Here is a 20,208-nt window from a genome sequence, read left to right on the forward strand (position 1 = left end):
TCAAAGATTCATTAAAAAAGAATTCCTGAAAGATGTTTTTGTTTCTACAGGATTTCTTTCAACAATTTCCCTGTAGGAATCCCTGAATATAGTTTTGAAGAAATTGCTGGAGGAACGTCTTAGAAGAATTTCCAAGGAAATCTATGTAAGATTCCGGAAGAAACTTTCAAAAAAAAATTTCTAAAACATTCAATGCATGAGCTTTTAAACAAATTCCTTGATTAAGTTTCTGAAGAAATCCCCAGCAGAAATCCCTCAGAAGAAAACATGAAGTCTCAAGAGATATTTTTGTAAGAATCCGTGAAGAAATTTCTGGGGAAATTTCAGAAAGTTCTTTTTGATTATTATCCAGAGGAATATCTGAAGTAATTCCAGGTAAATTCTTGATTATCCTAGAGCACTCAGCAAAATTTTTGTTGGATTAAGTTCAGATGAGATTATTAATGAATTTTAAGGAAAATTCTTGGAGAATTCCTCCAATAAAGTTTTTGCAGGATTTTCTGAAAGCATTCGTGGAGCAATTTGAGGACGTATTTCTGAAGAAATTGATGTACGAATACCTGGAGAATCCTAATGATCCATAAAAATCTTTTCAGATAAGTTGTTCTTGTAGAAATTCCTAGGAAATTTTGCAGAATAAATTCCTTAAAAAATGCTTGAATGAATTCTTATGGTTTTTCTTAGAGGAAGTGCCTGAGAAATTTCTGGAAAATATTCTGTAGGAATCTCTGCATGAACTCTGGAAGATTCCCAGAAGAACTTCTTGAAGAAAGATCTTTACGCATTTTTTGACGAAATTTCCGGAAGATTTGACACTAGACAATTTTATGAAAGAATTTTAGAAGATTTTAGCCTGTAGAAAATCTGTAGGATTTTCTATTCGAATCACTAGAGGAATATTTAGGAGAGTTTCAGAAGGTGCCCATTGAAATCTTCCAAACAGAACTCATGGAGAAGATCTAGAAGAATTTCTTAAAGAATCCCTGGAAGAAGGATCTAAAGAAAGCGCTAGAGGAGTTTCTGAAAAAAAAAACCTTGGCAGATTTACGACCAAATTCTTGAAGTAATTTCCGAATTTATTCGTGAAACATATTCGGAAGGAATCCATAGAAGATTTTTGAATGCAATCCTTTAACAAATCTCTGGAAGAGTTTCTTAAGGAAACTATGGAAAAATCTCTGAAGAAGTCTGTGAAAATTGGAATTCCTCCTGGAACCATTCAGATATCTCTTCTGTGATTTCTTCCTAGCTTTCCTTTAGGAAGTTTTCCTCCCGGGATTAGTTCCCAGATTGTTTTAGTTACCTCTCTGGGATTTCTTTTAGATACTCCTTCTGGGATTCATTTCATTCTTCCTAGGGTTTCTGCTGTTCTTTTTTTTTTTTTTTCTTTTAGAGATTCCTCCCGGAATTTCTCCAGGGATTTCTTCAGAGATTTCACATCTCATTCTCACCAATGCTTAATATTTTTATTGTAACTCGCTAACATCTTTTTTTTCAAGCATTGACAAATATTTTTTAAGTTTATTTTTCATTTTACATTCCTTCTTAATTTTTTGGAAATTTTGAAAATATAAATTAGAGATATCGTCCCATACACTCACCAATTCGGATGATCAGAAGTATGTTTTCAGCTTTCTATTCATTTCAAAATATATAAAATTTGTTAACTAAAACGCAAGGTACATGAATTTAAGAAATTCAAAATATTCAAACCGTTTTCGGTATTTGACTAGGGTCTGAGCACCGGTTTTGGCCAGTATAAGGGAAATATTTTATATAAAACAACCAATAATCCTATGAATACTACCAATGTGTCAAATGAAAGGTTTCAATCTGTATTTTGCAGGAAAAATGCAGAAATCATGCTAATACTTGATTTATGTATTAAAAGTGGCACTGGCCAAAATAGAAGCACTGCCGCAGTTTTGTCCATATTCCTAATTATGGTTTCTATTTTGGTCAATTGCGTGTATTTCTTATGTGAGTGGCCAAATTAGAAGCACCCTGGCTAGTTTTTAAGGATTTTTTTTCTTGCATTTAAAATAAAAACTATGGTTTTCACAACTGTAATGATCATATTATATCAGCATCTTTTTTTTAGATCGTAACAGGCTGAATAACCCTGGTAACAATTTGATGCTGTACAAACGTTTTTCCAACTATTTTCAAGCAGCCTTCATTTAAACAAAAGTTGAACACAAGTTGTACAACCCTTTATTCAGCTCCTAAACATCTAATTTTGGTGATTTTATTCAACCTTTTGCTGATTTGAGGTTCATTGAAAGGCTGATTTAAGGCTTAATATGCGCTTAATCAGTTATCAGCTAAATTTATTTATTGTGGTTAAAATAAAAATAAAACACCTTTTGGAGCTTATTTTTACTATTTGCGGCTTTCTATTTCCAGAATAGATGTTTAGGAATGTTTAAATTAATCTGTGGGAAAACTGGGAATTGAACTCGGACCTCCTGATTTATAGTCACTCACCTTAGCGCTTGGACCACCACGCACAACTGTATACAAATGATCGAAAACGAGAACATTACTTGCTGTTTCTGAATAATCAAGAACGAAAGCTAAATTAAGCCTATATTGAGGCTGAAGAAGCTATGTATGTGGACTCTACAAAAACATTGCTTGGGTCAGCTGTCAAACATTATTTGATTAACCCTCGAGAGATCACGCTGTTGTATTTTGTACAATACGTTGAAAAAATCTCGCTTTTTGTATTCAGCATTAGTGTGGTGATGGCGATGGTGGCCAACCGCGCGAGTTACGGAAGGTTAAAGGTTGGATAACACATGATTAATTTTACATGCTGGTGTATGTTTTAAAGCTGGCTACGAAGTTGAATAATATACTATTCAACTTGATATTCAGTCATCTGTGTATTGCTGATTAAAAAGGTGGAACAAGCCATACTTCAGACCAATATTCAGCTGTAATTGTGTTCAGCCACTGACACCATTAACCAGCCAATGTTCAGCTAATACTCTCACTGTTCAGCATTCATTGTTAATTGGGTATGGCCAAAACACCCGACTGGCCAAATCTGATGCTTCTACCCTATAACTTAAAAATTGTTCTACTTTAACATTTTAGAGCACGATTCTGAAACTAGCACGTGAGAACATTGGGAAACATTGGTTGGTTAGCCGCAATCAGTTGAAACTGTTTTCTATTCCAAAAAACCCTAGTTAATCCACCTAGCGGTGCTGGCGCCTTTCTCGTGCCTTCGAAAACTTATTTCAACAAAATTCAAGCGACATGTTGATAAATACAGTTTCTTACCGATTTTGGCAACACGAGGTGAATTTTATGTTGCCAAAATGGGGTATTGCCTAGGGTATTGCCAAAATCGGTAAAAAAGTTTATTTTATAACTTTTATGCGTTATTTAGACTTATATTATCAATTCGTTTGTGAAAACTTAATGAGGGCCTTAAACTCCATTAAACAACCACCATCTTGAATGTTGAGCCGCCATCTTTGATTATAGACTTATTGGACTCCGGACATATTCCCCATACCAAATATACCCATATTGCATGGTTTGAGGGTCATAAACTCCATTAAACAACCGCCATCTTGAATTTGGAGCCGCCATCTTGGATTTTAGACCGCCGTACAGTGGGGAAAAAATAGGTATAAAACGCAAATCAATTCAATAACTTTGCTCGGAGTGGATGGAATCGAATGAATTTTTGACACACTGCAAAAATCTCTATAGTTTAATATAAGAAGGGTGTCATCCGCCGCACGATGCTGGAAATCAGTGTATTGAGCTCGTTTTACCTCGCTCTCTCTTTCACATTTTTGAGAAAATCGTCATCTATTCCCGACTGGCGTGCAAAATAAATGGCTTATTTAACTCGTGTTGGTGTAGAAACTTCCATAGTATCGGAAATTTGACTTAAGATTGGTCCTTCTCTTGTTGATTGCGTTCCACTCCGGGCGAAGAAGCACGTGAAAATTTAAAGAAATAGGAGATGTCGGGTTTATTTGAAGATACAGTGAAACCTCCATGAGTCGATATTGAAGGGACCATCGACTCAAGGAAATATCGAGTAGTAGAACAAAAATCCTTTGGGAATGATGATTAACCTGGGCTTGTTAGGGGAATATCTGTAAATAAAAAGAAAATCGCGTTAAGTACTGTTCCTTTGAATTCCACTAAGAATTTGCATCCTTTGACAGATACGTATTTCGACCTCAACTGTAAGGTCGTCTTCAGTGTCTTTGGGAAGTTTTTTGGGGGGACTACCATAGTAGCCCAGAAATTATTTTTCAGTATAGAAAAAAAACCTCCATTAGTCGATATCGAGTCAAGGAACATCAACTCATGGAGGCTCGACTGTATTCCAATTTTTAATGCCGTGCGGTGAGCCAAACCGGCTTTATTTGATACTACGGAAGTTTTTACACAAACACGAATTAAATAAATCATTTGTTTTGCACTCCAGTTTTTTTCCAAAAAGGTGAAAATGAGAGAGAGTGGGTTAAAACGGGCCCGATACATGATTTCCAGCATCGTGCGGCGAATGACGCCCTCCTTATCTGAAACTGTAGAGATTTTTGCAGTTTGTGTCAAAATTTCATTCAAATCTAACCACTCCGAACAGAGGTATTGAATTTATTCGCATTTTACACCTATTTTTTTCCAATTGTGCGCCGTCTTGGATATTGTGACCGCTATTTTTGGACTCCGCAAATCTTCCCCATGCCAAATATACCCATATTGCATGGTTTAGGGCCTAAACTCCTTTGAACGCCGCCATCTTGAATTTTGAGCCGCCATCTTGGGTTTTAGACCGCCATCTTGGATATTCTGGTTGTCACGTTTGGACTCCGGACATCTTCTTCATACCAAATATACCCATATTGCATGGTTTGGGGTCTAAAACTCCACTAAAGAGCCGCCATCTTGAATTTGGAGCCACCATCTTGGATTTTAGTCCGCCATCTTGGATGTTATGGCCGCCATTTTGGGACTCCGGACATCTTCTCTATACAAAATTTACCCATATTTCATTGTTTGGAGTCTAAAACTCTATTAAAGAGCCACCATCTTGAATTTGGAGCCGCCATCTTGGATATTCTGGTGACCATTTTTGAGTTCCGGGCATCTTCCTCCTACCAAATATACCCATATTGCATGGTTTCAGGACCAACATTTTCAACCGCCATCTTCGATTTTAGATCGCCATCTTGGATATTCTGGTCGCCATCTTGAATATTGGGCTGGTGTTGGGGATTTTCTGATCTCGAGTATTTATTTCCGCACAAAATTCGTCAACCATGCTAAAGGTTACAAAAATCGGCTCAGCTTGATGTGTCGCAAGATAAGGCTTGGTTCAGTTTCATATATGACCAGTTCCACCGGTGCTGGTCCAGATCACTAAAATAGCCATAATTCCGGAACGCCTTGACTGATCCTAACCATTTTCAATAGCAAACAATGTGGTAAAATTCCGGTTCGATTCGTGCTAAAATCCGTAAAATCGGTCGATGGGAAGTGTCTTAAAAGTGAGTGACCTACAGACATCATTTCAATTTGTCGAACTGAGCTAATTGGTATATGTGACTCCAAGCCTATCGAAATTCGTTTCTTGAGTGAACATATAGCCTTTCAGTACACTTTGGTGTAGGAGAAAGGCAAAAACAGTGTTGTCAAGGGAAATTGAGGCAAACTGGACACTTGCATGCGATTCCAGTGAATTAGGTCATCATCGTTCGATTCCTTGTTTTTTTTTTCTTTCGGAAATGGTGAGTTTCAAAGTTAGCAATCAACCACATGAATTAAGTCCTTTTGGGGTCGGTTTATCCACTGTGCCACCTGAGTACCACTATAGTGAAGTACTTCGATTCCTGTTTAGTGAATCAAAATGTGATTCGTAGATCACTCCTGTACTTTAAATACACGTTTGCTAGAATATATTAATGCAGCACTTTCTCTCCACCCAAGCTGTGAATTTTCTCTAAAAGTCTGCGCTTCATATGAAGTTATCACTAGGTTTCACAACCACCCAGCTGGGAGATGGACATCCTCCCCTTCTTGGCCACTCACATTATGAGTGTTGTTCGGAGCAGCTTATGTGTGCTCAAGGTTTCACCTCTTTTACGTAAAACATCCTCCCGGCTGGTATAGTTGGGATGCTGGGGGAAGAGATTGACTGCTGCTGACAAGAATGGACCCAATTTGTATCGTATTACTCGCTGTGATAATGACATAATGTAAAGTTAGTATGTACAAAGATACATACACCGTATGACAATAGGGCGAAGTCAATCTTTTATTCAAGAATTACAAGACTACAGGGGATAGACAAAATGATCGGGATAGGCAAAATTTTCCCTTCTCAAAAAATATTCAAATAGCTGTAACTTTTATAAAAGTGCATCAAATATTCTCAAATTTTTACTGTAAGTGGATCAACTAGTTGTGTTTCAGTGGACAGAATTTGGAAAAAATCGGGCTATTCTGCACGAAGTTATAAAGATTCTAGAAAAAGGTATATTTATCCGATAGCCATCTTTGAGCTGTTATATCTCCGGATTCAATGAACCGAATGCAATGAAATTTTGACCATTTATGACTTGTATAATGAGCTTTGAAAAACTTTTGACTTAATTTAAAATTCTTAACACGGAAGAAAATTATAACGATTAGATTATTTTTCAAATAAAACACTAAATTTTCTTAAATTTCAACATCGTTTCAAAATTCAAGATACTAATTATAATTCATTTATATTCCCTTTAATTGACTTGAATATAAATATGTTTTGAAAGAAAGTAACAACATAGCCGGCATTGCATTGAAAAAATAATGGGATGCATATTAAAAAAATACCAATTTACTAAAAAATCATGAAATAAATGAAATCGCTATAACTTTTTCTCTTGTTAAAAATTTCAAGTTGAGTCAAACGTTTTTTAGAGCTCGTTATATAAGTCGTAAATGGTCAAAATTTCATTGCATTCGGTTCATTGAATCCGGAGATATAACAGCTCAAAATTGGCTATCAGATAAATATACCTTTTCCTAGAATCTTTATAACTTCGTGCAAAATAGCCCGATATTTTCCAGATTTTATCCACTGATATACCACTAGTTGATCCACTTACAGTAAAAAATTGAGAATATTTGATACACTTTTCGAAAAGTTACAGCTATTTGAATATTTTTTGAGGGGGGAAAACTTTGCCTGTCCCGATCATTTTGTCTATCCCCTGTATGTCCCTAGTCCATCAAATTTATTAATTGTGAATTTTCAATATCTGTTTGTTTTGTAGGAGTTCCTTATTAAAAGAACCCCGAACTACTGTTTCAATCTTCCATTGTTCCCAGCAGTGCAGTTCCAAAAGCTGCCATTTTCTGAAATAAGCTACCATAAATCCTGTGAAAAAGCCTCACCGCAAATTCATTGCTCTCCTTCTTTTACCACCCGACCCGACACTATGTGCAACTATGTGGCTTGAGTTCAGCCCCATGCATTTCCGCACAAAACATCCGACAAATCGAAGCTCTTCCTGGGCTGGAAAGCCTGACATGCTTGCACTGCACATGCAAGCAAGCACCCGTGAGGTGATTGCTGAATTGCAGCCATCGAAAGCTGAAATTTTATCGGATTGAACCAGCTTAAAAGCACATAATCCGCTTCGGTATTTTCATCTCCCCGCTTCCCGAGTACGGGTGGATAACAAATCTATTTTTTTTCAGTAAACATATACATACTCGATTTCTTAACTTTATTTATCATACAATTTCATTGTAGAAACGGAACGAGCTCACCAAGATATATCCATGCTATGTAACTAAACTTGTTTTTCTATCGTAACTCTTTACAATTCGGAACAATGCACCTCTTTTCGACCACTGTCTGTCACCAACGAGTATGAAAATCTGCATTCGAATACGTGGGCTCTTCCTAGGAGAGCAATATTCCAATCCCAACGCGAGCGATGACCTACAATATATCATTTCCGATAACCCGTTAATGAGAAGTCATAATTAAAATTTCATCGTTTTTGCCCTCATCCATTCTCCGATTTCACAGGTTTCCGCCGGTCAGCATTTACACCTGAGTGGTGACCTCAAGGCGGGAGTATCCGTTGCAGCCCAACAGGGAGTATTCTTCAGCCAACAGCAACAGCAACAAGCAGCCCAACAGCAGCAGCAGCAGCAGCAATCGAATCAGCAATCTCAGCAACCCGGCCCTGGAGGTCCACAGCAATCGCAGCAGGCACCGGGTAATCCACAACAGCAGCAGCAGGGACCAAATCCGAACGTCGGGAATAACAGTAATAGCAACAATCCTAATGGACCCAATCAGAACAATAGCGGTAATAATAGCAACAACAACAACGGTAACAATCCTCAACAGCAGCAGCAACCAAATCAGGCGCCTCCAAATACTTCACAAGGTAAGGGAATTTCCGGGGGGAAATGTGTGGGAAGTAAACGGGAGAGAAAGTAAACGTAAACAAAAATCATCGCTGTCTGCGATGAAATCGATACTGAGGTGGCTTTTTTGAGGTTAGGGTGGTTTCAAGTTACCTTATTTTTGCTACCTGGGAACCAAATATTTTAAGAATTTAAAACGTCACAGTAATAAACACACGGTTTGATTTTATCGAATTTAGTTTTGAGATAGTTTCAGAAAATTTCAAATTTCAGCAAAGTATAGGGAAAAGTTTTATTGGACTTCAGATAAAAACGCTGAACTCGGAAATTACACAGCGTAACAAAATTTAACTTTTTGTCTGTCTCAAGAGTAAACTTATGTGTCTCCGAAGGATTTTGGGCCGCTGAATCCGAATCCGGGCTCAGATTTGCTCTAACACGTCACAATTTTGAGCTATACCTCAATTTATAGAGCAAAATATGCGATTTTGGGCTTTTTTGATTGCAAGCCATTAAGCAAGGAAAATTTTTTTTTTAAGCAATCAAAAGGTTATTTGGTCAATTGACATCTAAATTAACGACTCATGCAAAATATTTCGTTTTACCAAATCGAATTTGATAGTTTTAAGCGATTTATGTTAGGTACGATATTTCCCATACAAGCCACCCTCCAAAAGTTGCATGCAAGTTTTCATACTAACATAAAATGCTTAAATCTATCAAATTTGATTAGGTTAAACGAAATATTTTGCATGAGTCGTTAATTTAGAAGTTGATTGACCAATTAACCTTTTGATAGCTTAAAAAAATATTGCCTTGCTTAACGGCTTGCAGTCAAAAAAAGCCCAAAATCGCATATTCTGCCCTATAAATTGAGGTATAGCTCAAAATTGTGACGTGTTAGAGCAAATCTGAGCCCGGATTCGGATTCAGCGGCCCAAAATCCTTCGGAGACATATAAGTTTGCTCTTGAGACAAAAAAATGTTGCGCTGTGTTATTAGTTTTGTTGTAAGACAAAATTTAGTAAAATATTTCCGATCGTAACAAGCAGCAGAAAAATAAGTGTATCACAAGGAAAAAACAGAGTTTTTACTAGCTGTATCTCAAACAATACACATTTCTTGATAAAAAGTTTTCAGAATTTTCCAGATTATTCAGCCAAGTTTTCTAAAATTTTGGAAACACTTGTAATGCTCAGCTTTCGTGTGTTCCTGAAGCTTTTATCTATTAATTCAGCAAACTTCACACTTGGAAGATAAGATCTAAGATTGCGTCATTTAAAACTAAATCAGAAAAAAAGTGTTTATGAATCTTGCATTACAATACAGCATATTGATTTCCTACTACATCTTCCCATTCAATTTCACATCACGAATTCACTCACATCCAGCACCGACGCCCATAAATATGCAAAGCTCTTTTTTTCTTTTTTGGGGGATGCTTCCTCGAACCACCCCAATCAAACCGCACGGCAATCCATTAACATTTTCTTCATTTTCCAAATGAAACCCCCTCCAAGCTCCGGTTCACAACAGTAGACTATCTCGCTCCAGCAATGCTCACACCCTAGCTCACACCGGTCTTATTCGGTTTGGGTCACCACCGCTCGCTTCGTGCGAAGGAGGGGAATGATTTTCAATTCTTGAACAGCAAGGCAACCCACAACAGATTGCCCTACGCCCGCTCACACCGATGCACAGTGGGAGAAATGTGATCAAAAACTGTCACAAATCAATACCAATTTATTAAAATCTGGTTAGGGTGAAATTTAAATTTGGAGCAGTTACTTTTTCATATATTATTCGTAGTAACGATTTTAAATATGGAGTGAATTTGCTCTGATGGTAGAATATCAACGTATCAAAAAAGACGTATGTACATATTGTCCACATGGTTCAAATTACGATGATTCTTGAAAAAGTTTCCAATGCTTCTATATTTTTTCAAAGGTTTAATCCTATGCCCCGTAAATAGCTTCAAACTCTTATTTTCAGTTATTTTTTCACCATTTACATTAGAAAGGAACATTTTGGAAACCCCAATGGAATTCTTTTCGAATTCTATCACGTCAAATATGAGAGCAAAATTTTCAAAAATGTATAATGCAATAAATTACTGCTGAATAACACAAAGCGCCACGCCAGTTTTCGGTTTTTGTTATCCTACAAAACAACAATTTTAACCCCGCTTGACAAATTTTACATTCAAATCGCAATCCAAACATCAACATGGCGTGCAAAATTTGTAAGCAGGAATAGAAAACAGTAACAGAAAGTGTGGATGCCGCCATGTTGGGTCCTCTTGGTTTTGAATGTAATTGTTTAGGATCAATTAGTGTGAAAGCAACATATTATAGAGTTGCTGTTCTCTAAGAATATGAAGCAAAGCCTAGCATACGCCCACTAATTCTTAGCGCATATTATTTGCGCTACTCAGACACTATTAGGTTTTAATGAAATGCGGGTTCAGCCTTACTGCTCTTAAGAACTTGCCGGCTAGCCGATAGTCGTCAAAAATGTAAACAAACAAAAACTTTCATAATTTCACCAGTTTTTCGGTAGTGTTTCGTGTTATTTTGAGGTTTCTGTTTTAGTATTAGAAAAGTATGTAGTGGTAATGATTCTCAATAATGAAAACCCAGGTGTTGTCTTCAGTGGTATTGAAAAATTATAGGTAATTGATTACGTTTTCGTGTCCATTGCGCATCTTATCTATTTCCTGAAGGACGATCCCATTGCAGTAATCGACCCTCTTGAGCTTGCTTTAATGCTTCCACTTGTAATTCCAAAAAGGTTTATCTTTGCTTTATGATAACTTGATACAATCTTAAAAGCTTTAAGATCGATGCGATATGCCTTGCGTGCGGCATTGAAAGAAGTTTAAGTTTTATTACGTACTTAACAGTTCGTTTAGAACGAAATTTATGCTCGGCTACAAGAAAAGAAAATAAGGTTTATGCTAAGAACTTCTAGATATCTACAAAGTGTTTTAAAGTAGTTCATGTCATTAAAATGGCTTTGCAATGTATGAGGCTTCATCAAATATTAAAGGGTTTACCAAATCAAAGACAAAACTTTTATAAAATATGTCTAAGAGCATACTGAAGTTAAAGCAAATTTAAAAAATCAAAAAATCAAAAAAAAAAAGAAAAAAAAATATACTTTGTTAAATGTTATTCGAGACGGTCTGAAAATTTACGGAAATAATTTATCCTTTTTTAATATAAAACTGTTAACAGTAAAAAAAAAGTTCACAAGGTTCCATACATTTTTCTTTATTTATTATTTTTTGATTTTTAAATATGCTGTAACTTAAGTTATTGGACATAGGTAAAAATGTTCATGGTTTAATACATATAATCTATTTTTGATATTTATTATCTGAAATATTGTCTCCTTGTGCTTGTTTTACAAATTGATGAAAAAATAAAATTAGATAATATATAGTTAGAGTTCTTTCTATTATCCTGGGCTGTTTGTCAAATTTTGTGGCTGGAAGTCTGCTGTCTATTTAAAAATAATAAGAAAACGAGGTGTAAGGTTATTGGAAAATCGAAATTATATGGCAAACGTGATGAATATTATACTCATCGTATTTCGTACACTACGTCAGCGAACTGCTGCCAACGTGATGCAAAAGGAAGGTTAAAGACCTTCAAATACCCTCAAACATCTTCGAAGACATCGTATTAACCCAACAAACCGTTTTCGAGTTATAATTTGTAGAAGAAGAAAGAAAGTGGTTTTAATCGCCCTTTTCAAAACACGGGTGAGGACAAATTGTTGTATGTTGATGCAAACGTAAGTGATACGAAATCCGCATAAACGAAATCTCATTCAAATTGGAAATTATCAAGTCAAAAATGGCAGTTGTTTTCCTGCTTTGGACCGGAAATACTCCATAAGGAAACTTGACAACTCCCGAAAACGATAGCTAAAGCACGATCTGTTCAGAAATTATTTTAAAAATTCATTCAAGAACTGAACATTTTAACCGATCTTTGAATGCATACAGAAATAATTGCAAGCATTGCTTCGTGAACATTCAAAACAGCTAAACCCAGCTCAGTTTTTTTTATTCTTCAACCACTTAACCTCATTTATAGCTCTTTTGTCCACTAGGGCACTGCGTGAGCGATTCCAATTGGGTTGTTTAGTGAATTAAATATTGCCATTTTCTTTAGCCTAATCGAAAGAGCTCAATTTTCTGAGTATTAGGTGATTTTATTGCGTTCCAATGCGTGTATGCCAGGTGTATGGTGATAGATTGGTTCGATTATTACTATGAAGCTAATGGGGCACAGTTCGCTTGATTGCATAATTCGTAGGCGTTATCTGACAGAATGACACTGTGCTGTGGAAGTTGGAAAGGAATGGAAATGACTTTTCAATCGTTTCTGGTTCTAGTGATTGCTATGAACATATGAATATACTATAGAGTAAGTGGCGCCTCGTAGCCGTGCGGTTAGGGTCGCCAAGCTTATAATCGCACCATGCTATGGGGTGAGGGTTCGATTCCCGCTTCGGGCGTTGAAACTTTTCGTGAGAAAAGTTTCTTCCCCGTTTCTTCTGCATACGAATCAGAAGCGATAGCCACTGGACCACCAAGGTTGTGTTTATATGTACAAACAGAGCCGTAGCGTGCGGTTGGCCAGGTTGGCCCCCGCCAAGAGCGTCAGCTTCAGAGGGGCGCTGAAAAGGCCTAAGGCAAGAAGGAAACAGAATGATGCTTTTTAAAAAGACACTACACCGTCTTCAACCAGAGGTTGTACAGACTGAACAAGCACTAACATATGACAACAGACAACACACATAACACCCAGTGGCCCAGTGGAGAATTTTCCGTTTGACGAAAAGTTTTCCCCGACTGGAGCGGGAATCGAACCCACACTCCGAGGCTTACTACGATACGTCTAGATGACTGACGCCTCTAGCCGCACGGCCACGAAGCCCACCAACTTTTGTTTTATTGAATGTTATTAAGATTTATTTATTAATAGTATCTAAGATTGATCATGTATTTTACAATCTTCCATATTCTCAAAAATTTTGAAAATTTCTCTAGATGATTTTGGGGATTTGCTTTTTATTTTGAGAAGCTATTTTAGTTTTTTAATGAACAAAATAAAATCAATATGCTTTCAAAAGTCTAGTGAATGTGTTGAGGTTACGTCCGGGGGTTTTCTTCACATTCATTGAAATATTTTACAGACGATGCTCTTTAAGTTCATCCAATTTTTATTTCCAGTAATGGTTTCTTTGGGCTTAAACTCTTGCAAGTCTAGCAGAAACCTTTCAGGTTGCTTTCATCCAAAAAACTGCCAGTGATTTTTTTTTTTAATTTTTATTCCCCCAAAACAAATTTAATATTCTAGGAATTCCTTCATAAATTCCATCAGGTATTTCTTTGGATATTTTGCTGGGTTCTTTCAAAAAATATTTCAAAAAATATTTCAGAAAATCATCAAGACATTTCTTCAAGAAGGCATTCCTCTGGAAATTCTTTCAGAAACTTCTTCAGGGATTTTTTTTGAAATGAATTAGAAATCATAACCTTATCTGGAGGTTTTCTTGAAAAATCTCGAAGAAATTTCTAAATTCCTTTAAAAATTCTTCAATGAGGGTTACAGGAAGTTACTTAGGAATTTATTCAGAAATTAGTCAAAGGATTCCTCCCGATGTTTTTTCCAATTTCTTCAGAGCTCCAAAACTTTCTTTGGAATTCGTATAGTGATTCCAGCAAAAATATCTTCAAGGATTAGGTGCCTAAAAACTCTTCAATTTCTTTTGGTAGTGATTCCTCCATGGATTACTATGAAAAATCCTGCAGAGATTCCGTTAGAAATCCAAAGAATTCGTTATGAAAATTCTTCCAGTGATTTTTCTTAGAAATTTTTCTACGGAAATCTTTAGAAATTCAGAAAGTAATCTATAGATTCCTTAAAAAAAATCTAGCACATCGATCAAAAAATCTCCCATTGATACCTTCTGAAATTGTTGCATGCTCATTATATTTCTGGTAGAATTCCGGTAAATAACTTCCCATTTATTTCATTACTACTCCAGAAAATCATAAATTTGGAATTCATTCAGAAATTTCTCCAATTCCGTTTGAAAATCTGCCATTGATTTAATGCAAAATTTTTCTAAAGGTTCATTTTGGAAGCCTTCCATGGATTTTTTTAGAACTTCTGCCTGGGATTTCTTTATTAAATCTTCTAGGGATTTTTCTTAAAATCCCTCAAAGGCTCCTTAAGAAACCTTTTCAAGGATTCCTTCCAAGTTTTCTTTCAGAATTTTTTCCAGAAGTGGTTCTCTACAAATTCTAACATTTCATCAAGTATTTCGTCATAAACTACTCCTGCAATTCCATTGGAAATTCTTGCTGAAATTTCTACCAGATTTCCATCAGGTATACCTCCGGATGTTTCTGCAGAAATTCCTCCAAAGATTCTAGCATGTTTTGATCCTGTGATTCCAGCGGGAATTCGTTCAGAGATTTCAACAAAAACTGATGTACAGATTCCTCCAGAAATACCTTCTGGTATTCAACCATGTCCATGGTTCGTCTAATGATTACTGAACATTTTCTTACAGATCTTCTAATAAATGTTTCAATAAAACTTCAGAAAACAGCTTTGGTAAAGTGGTTGGAAAATTCTGGTGGAACCAATTCAACTTATCGCCGAATATTGATAAAATAGATTGTTTGAGGATTCCTGAAAACCCCTGAAAGTCAATAAAAAATTTTTGAAAACAAAATTTAGTTGAACAAAAAAATTAGGAACAAAAAATTTAAAAATATCCTTTTCTTTTGTTTTGCAAGATTTCCTGAAGAAAATTATGCATCATTTATGTTATAAATCGTAAATGTTCGTACTCATACTCATATAAGAGAAATAAATTTTGAATAGTTTTGATATAACTCCCTTTGAAATTCCTAAAAAAATACACGAATGAAGGACATTATAAGAAAATAAAAAAAATCAAGGGAAATTTGTTTCTTAAAAACACTAAAATACAACTATGAAAAAAAATGAATAACTACAAACTTTAGCAAATTAACAATATTGTGGGGCGCCAACCTGGATGCTTGCCAAGGGCGCCGCGGGACCACGCTACGGCTCTGTGTACAAACTGTTCAGGAGATCAACTAAAACTATATGAAAAACTTCGAAACAACGAATTTTACATGAGCTCAGAAGAAAATCAACATGATCACAATCAAACTGATCTAGAGTGCCATGCTGCAATGAGCCCTACAGTTGTCAAACCACCACAAATGGCCACACGACGTTTGCCGGGTCTGCTAGTAATATTTAAAAAATAAAAAATATCAAATTTAATTTAAACAACTTTTTTTACAGTGTATAGTTACATTATTCTCATAGTCCGACAAGCTAACTAAAACATTTCCGAAGACAGCACATCAGTCGGACAAATCGTTTCAGAGATATATATATTTTATTAAATTTCCAATGATTTTCTGTTTAGGCTCTTGTCAAAAGTAATACTAGAGTCAAAATGACGAACTGATGATGCAAATTGTCCTTTTTGGTGAAACATGCTTATGCAAAATTTAAGATAAATTGAAAAAAAAAAATATAGCGCATTTAGTTCATCACTGGACTATCGCACTAGTTTTCACGAGTGCGAAAATGCAAATAAAAGTGCGCGATTGCATTCAATCGGCTAGGTGTCTTCAGAGCACTTATTCAGCATACTTCGAAGAAATAGTGCGCCGAAGACATCAATTTGATTTGATGCAATCGCGCAGTTTTATTTACGTTTTCGCACTTATGAATACTCAGTGCGCAGTCCAGTGGTGAACTAAATGCGGTATAAAAAAACGATCATCGATTTCGATTGGAAATGCTCAACGGCAAAAAATTTAACCTGTTCGTTTCATTGATAACACTAGTTTACAGCATTTTTGATCTCGGTAAAGCTGATGATCATTTTTAGTGTAGAATCTTGCCCTGAGCTCGACAACGTGAAGGAAAAAAAAATACTGTAGAGCGATTCTTTTTTCTACTTTCCGTACAAGGCTGACGATTTGAAATGGGTTATTCTATTTTTAGGCAAACTTGCTGCTTCGTACACTTCATTCTTCGTAGCCAATGTACCGATTGAGTTGATTTTTTTTTTCACTGTAACTCGCTCACCTCTAATAGTACGTTGAGAAAACAAAAAAAAGTTCTTTTTTTTTTCTTATCGAAAAAAAAAACCGAAAACTAGATATTTTTTTGAAAATTTTGCTAAAATTTTAGGTGATTGTCCCATATACTCACCAATCTCTCGAAGTCCACCAATCTAATGCAAAAACTATGTTCAGACGATCGACACATATTATTATTATTTTTCTATTCATAAAAGAAGATTTAAAATTGGTTGGCTGAAATGCAACATATTTGAATCCACACTTTTAAATACTGTAAAACTCGATTTTGAGGTAAAACTCAAATACTGTTCTACTTAAATGTTTTTGAAAAACGGTCTTGAAATCAGCAGTTAATTATGCATCGTTGATAGATGTTCACGATTTTTGTTTTGTTTTGAAGTGTAAATTCTTCGATCATCCCTTTGTGAATTACTTCGGTGTTCAGCACTTTCTTTGAGAACTTTTTTGGCAATTTGTTTAGAAAATTCTTCCGTAATTCCTTTCATATATTTTCCTAAAATTTCATTGGAAGCTTTTTCGGCAAATCCTTTGGAAATTCCTTAGGCCATTATTTTGGAAATTTTCCAGACAATTATTTTAGGAATTCGTTTTACAATTTCTTCGGTGTATTGTCTGGATTTTATCGGCTTTTTCTTTATGAATTTCTTCGGCTTTTCCTTTAAATATTTCCAGACATTTTTTTTATAAAATTCAGACACTTTCAATTGGTGTTGCTCAAAGTATTTAAGAAAATATATTTCCAAAAGAATAGCCGGAATATTGTAAAATGGAATTGCCGAATCATTTTGCAAAGAAACTCTCGAAGGGACTCTCAGAGGGAAACCGGGAAAATCCCACAAAAAACTTCTTGATAAATTCTCAAAGGAATTGCCGGATAAATTCCCATCAAAACCTGAGAGAGAGAAGACAGCTGGCTTCGATTGCGTGCTACTTAATGTCAAGGAGGACCTGTCACAAACTGTCACCGCGAACCGAGCTGAAAATCGCACATTGGTGGTGTGGAGTGGCCAAATATCCAAAGTATCCTATTAAAATTTCGCTCCGTTTGTTGAAATTATAAAAGATAAAATGATGATGGTCAGTTTTCCTCAACCAGCGCAACGAGTCGCAGCAAACTCAATATGCAAAACAGTTTTGACCAATAATAAATTTTCAAGCCATTGTGCAGCGCACAAAATTGTAAAAAGAAGTAAGAAGAAGAAATGTAAACATCTGCGCCGTCAGTGAGCTGTCTCCTCTCTCTCAGATCAAAACTACTTAAGAAATTTTCAATAAAACTTCCAAAGGAATTCTGTTAAGAAATGCCAAAGAAATTCTCGTGAAAATCATGTAAGTTTTTCAAAAAAAAAAATGCCTATCCCAAAATAAGTTGTTGAAATATTTTCCAAAGGAGTTGCCAAAGAAACTTCCATAAACATTTCCGCAGGTATTTCGAATGGTATTCTCAAATATTATGGCCAAAGATGCTTTGAAAGGAATTTCCAAAAGAATTATTTGAGCAGTCTTTTAATGAAATACCGAAGGATGATCATGCCATGCCAGAGAAATTCTTAATGAATTTGTTGGAAAAATTTTCGTAGGAATTTTAGAAAAAAAAACCAAAGAGAATCTTCGAAGGAACTTCCAATATCCTGAAATAATTCTGAAAGAATTTGCACAATTTTTTTTTTCAAAGAAATTCCAGAAAAAAATCTCTAAGAAATTACCAAGGTAATATCGATGATTACTCGCAAGTCTCAAAAATATTTGCCTGAGAAATACCCAAAGAAATAGCAGATTAAATTCCCAAAGAACGTTTTGAAGCAAGTTAGATCAGAGTTCCTGTAGAATCTGCTGCAAAAATTCCATAAATAATTAATAAAGTTTTCTCGAAGAAATTGTCTAAAGAATTTCCATAGGAAATGTAAAAGGGATTCTTAAATGAATTGCTGTTAGAGTTTTTAAGGAAATCACCGAAGGAATAAATAAAGAAATTAAAAAAAAGTACCGACGAAAATCCTGAAAAAATGCAGGTGGAATTTACGAAGAAACTTGCGAGGAAGTTCCCAGGATAATTTTCCAATAAATTATTTAAGGCATAACCGATGAAATTACCGGAAAAGTAATTGAGATATAAAAAAAAAATACCAAAACGATTGCTTATATAATAGAAAAATTGAAACACCAGAAAAAAAACTAGGGTATTTGTCGATTAATTGAAAAAATGCCATATTAATCCCTGAAGGAATTGTCGGAGAAGTTTCCAAAGTAATTACCGATGAAGATGTCAAAGGATATGCCGAAAGATGTTAAGAAATGCCAGATATATTACAGACAAAATCCCCTATAGGGTTAAGCCTGTCTGCCTGTTCCGATCTAAACCAGCAAAAAATATTATTTACCACTAGATCTTAATATAATATGATGATCAAACCATATAATTTGATTTAAAAATGCAGGAACAAATTATTTTTTCTTAAAAAATCATCTCCCATATGTCTATTTTAGTCGGGGTGCATCTAATTTGGCAGCTCCCCTAAGACATATACGTGATTGGCCAATTTAGAAATCAAATTTGAGAATATGGCCAAAACTGACACAGTGCTTCTATTTTGACCAGTGCACTGGTCACTTTTAATACAAAAATACAAAAATACAAAAATAAAGTATTAGCTTGATATCTGCATTTTTCCTATAAAGATAAATTGAAACCTTCCATTTAACACATTGAAAGTTATCATAGTAAAGTTGGTTATTTTTATAAAAAATATATTTCGTCCACTAAAATCAATTTAAACATGTTTTGGAAAAAATATTGTTTTTTATTCGCTATTTCGTAAATTTTGGTTCATTATTTTTCTTATTTTTGTTCAGAACATCCCTACATTTCTACACTTTTACTGGAAGCTTAGTTGGGATACCGATTCTTTAAGACAACAACATTTTAATTTTATGGTTATTGTTAAAATATTTCTTATTTTTTTCATGGAAAATGTTATTTTCCGTATAATTTTAAAGAACACAATTTTCAAGTGCATACTACACTGTAATTTGAATTCTGTAACAGAATGATTGAAGAAAAAAAAAATACGTTGATTGTTGCGATTTAATACAAAAGAAACAATGACATCTGAAAGGTGACCAAAACTCAATGAGTTTTAAAAAATACAAATACGTTTTGAAAGACACCAAATATCATTTAGAGATATACAGAACAGCATTAAATATCAGCCAAAATCCCACTATGCCTCGCACGGCGATGTTCTTGTTTTGCTTCCCACGAAGGTTTTCACCCTGGGAGAGGGAGGGAGGAAAATGAGAGCAACAAGGAGAAGCAAGAGTACCTAATGTCATTGTGAGGGTGTGCCTGATTTGACACCCTCTTCGCCTTCTCCATCGTGTGGTCACCAACAGCAACAAATACCTAATGGTAACATCAACATCAACTAAATCGACAAAGCTGACTATGATGAGCTTGATGGAGCAGTGGCGCCAGAACGGGCAGCCCGTTTGAATGCTTTCCAAAAGTTTTGGCAACATTTCAGATGTGTGGATGCTTTGATGCTTTGAAAGGTTTTAACTGAAACAAATCCAAAAATTATAACAATGTACAATTATCCCACAACATCCTCCCACAAACG

General features: G+C 35.4%; 1 protein-coding gene across 1 annotated transcript in view; it reads left to right on the forward strand.

Moving 5' to 3' along the window:
- Positions 1–8,029: 8,029 nt before the first annotated feature.
- Positions 8,030–20,208, forward strand: part of LOC109402124 (neurogenic protein mastermind) — a gene marked incomplete at its 5' end in the record, with an annotated part of 29,434 nt that continues 17,255 nt past the window's right edge. The window contains one exon of the mRNA XM_062858280.1: positions 8,030–8,426. Within this exon, the coding sequence (XP_062714264.1) occupies positions 8,030–8,426 (397 nt within the window). The remainder of the gene's footprint in view (positions 8,427–20,208) is intronic.

The sequence above is a fragment of the Aedes albopictus genome, chromosome 3 (genome assembly GCF_035046485.1).
Source record: "Aedes albopictus strain Foshan chromosome 3, AalbF5, whole genome shotgun sequence".
In the NCBI taxonomy this organism is placed as follows: domain Eukaryota; kingdom Metazoa; phylum Arthropoda; class Insecta; order Diptera; family Culicidae; genus Aedes; species Aedes albopictus.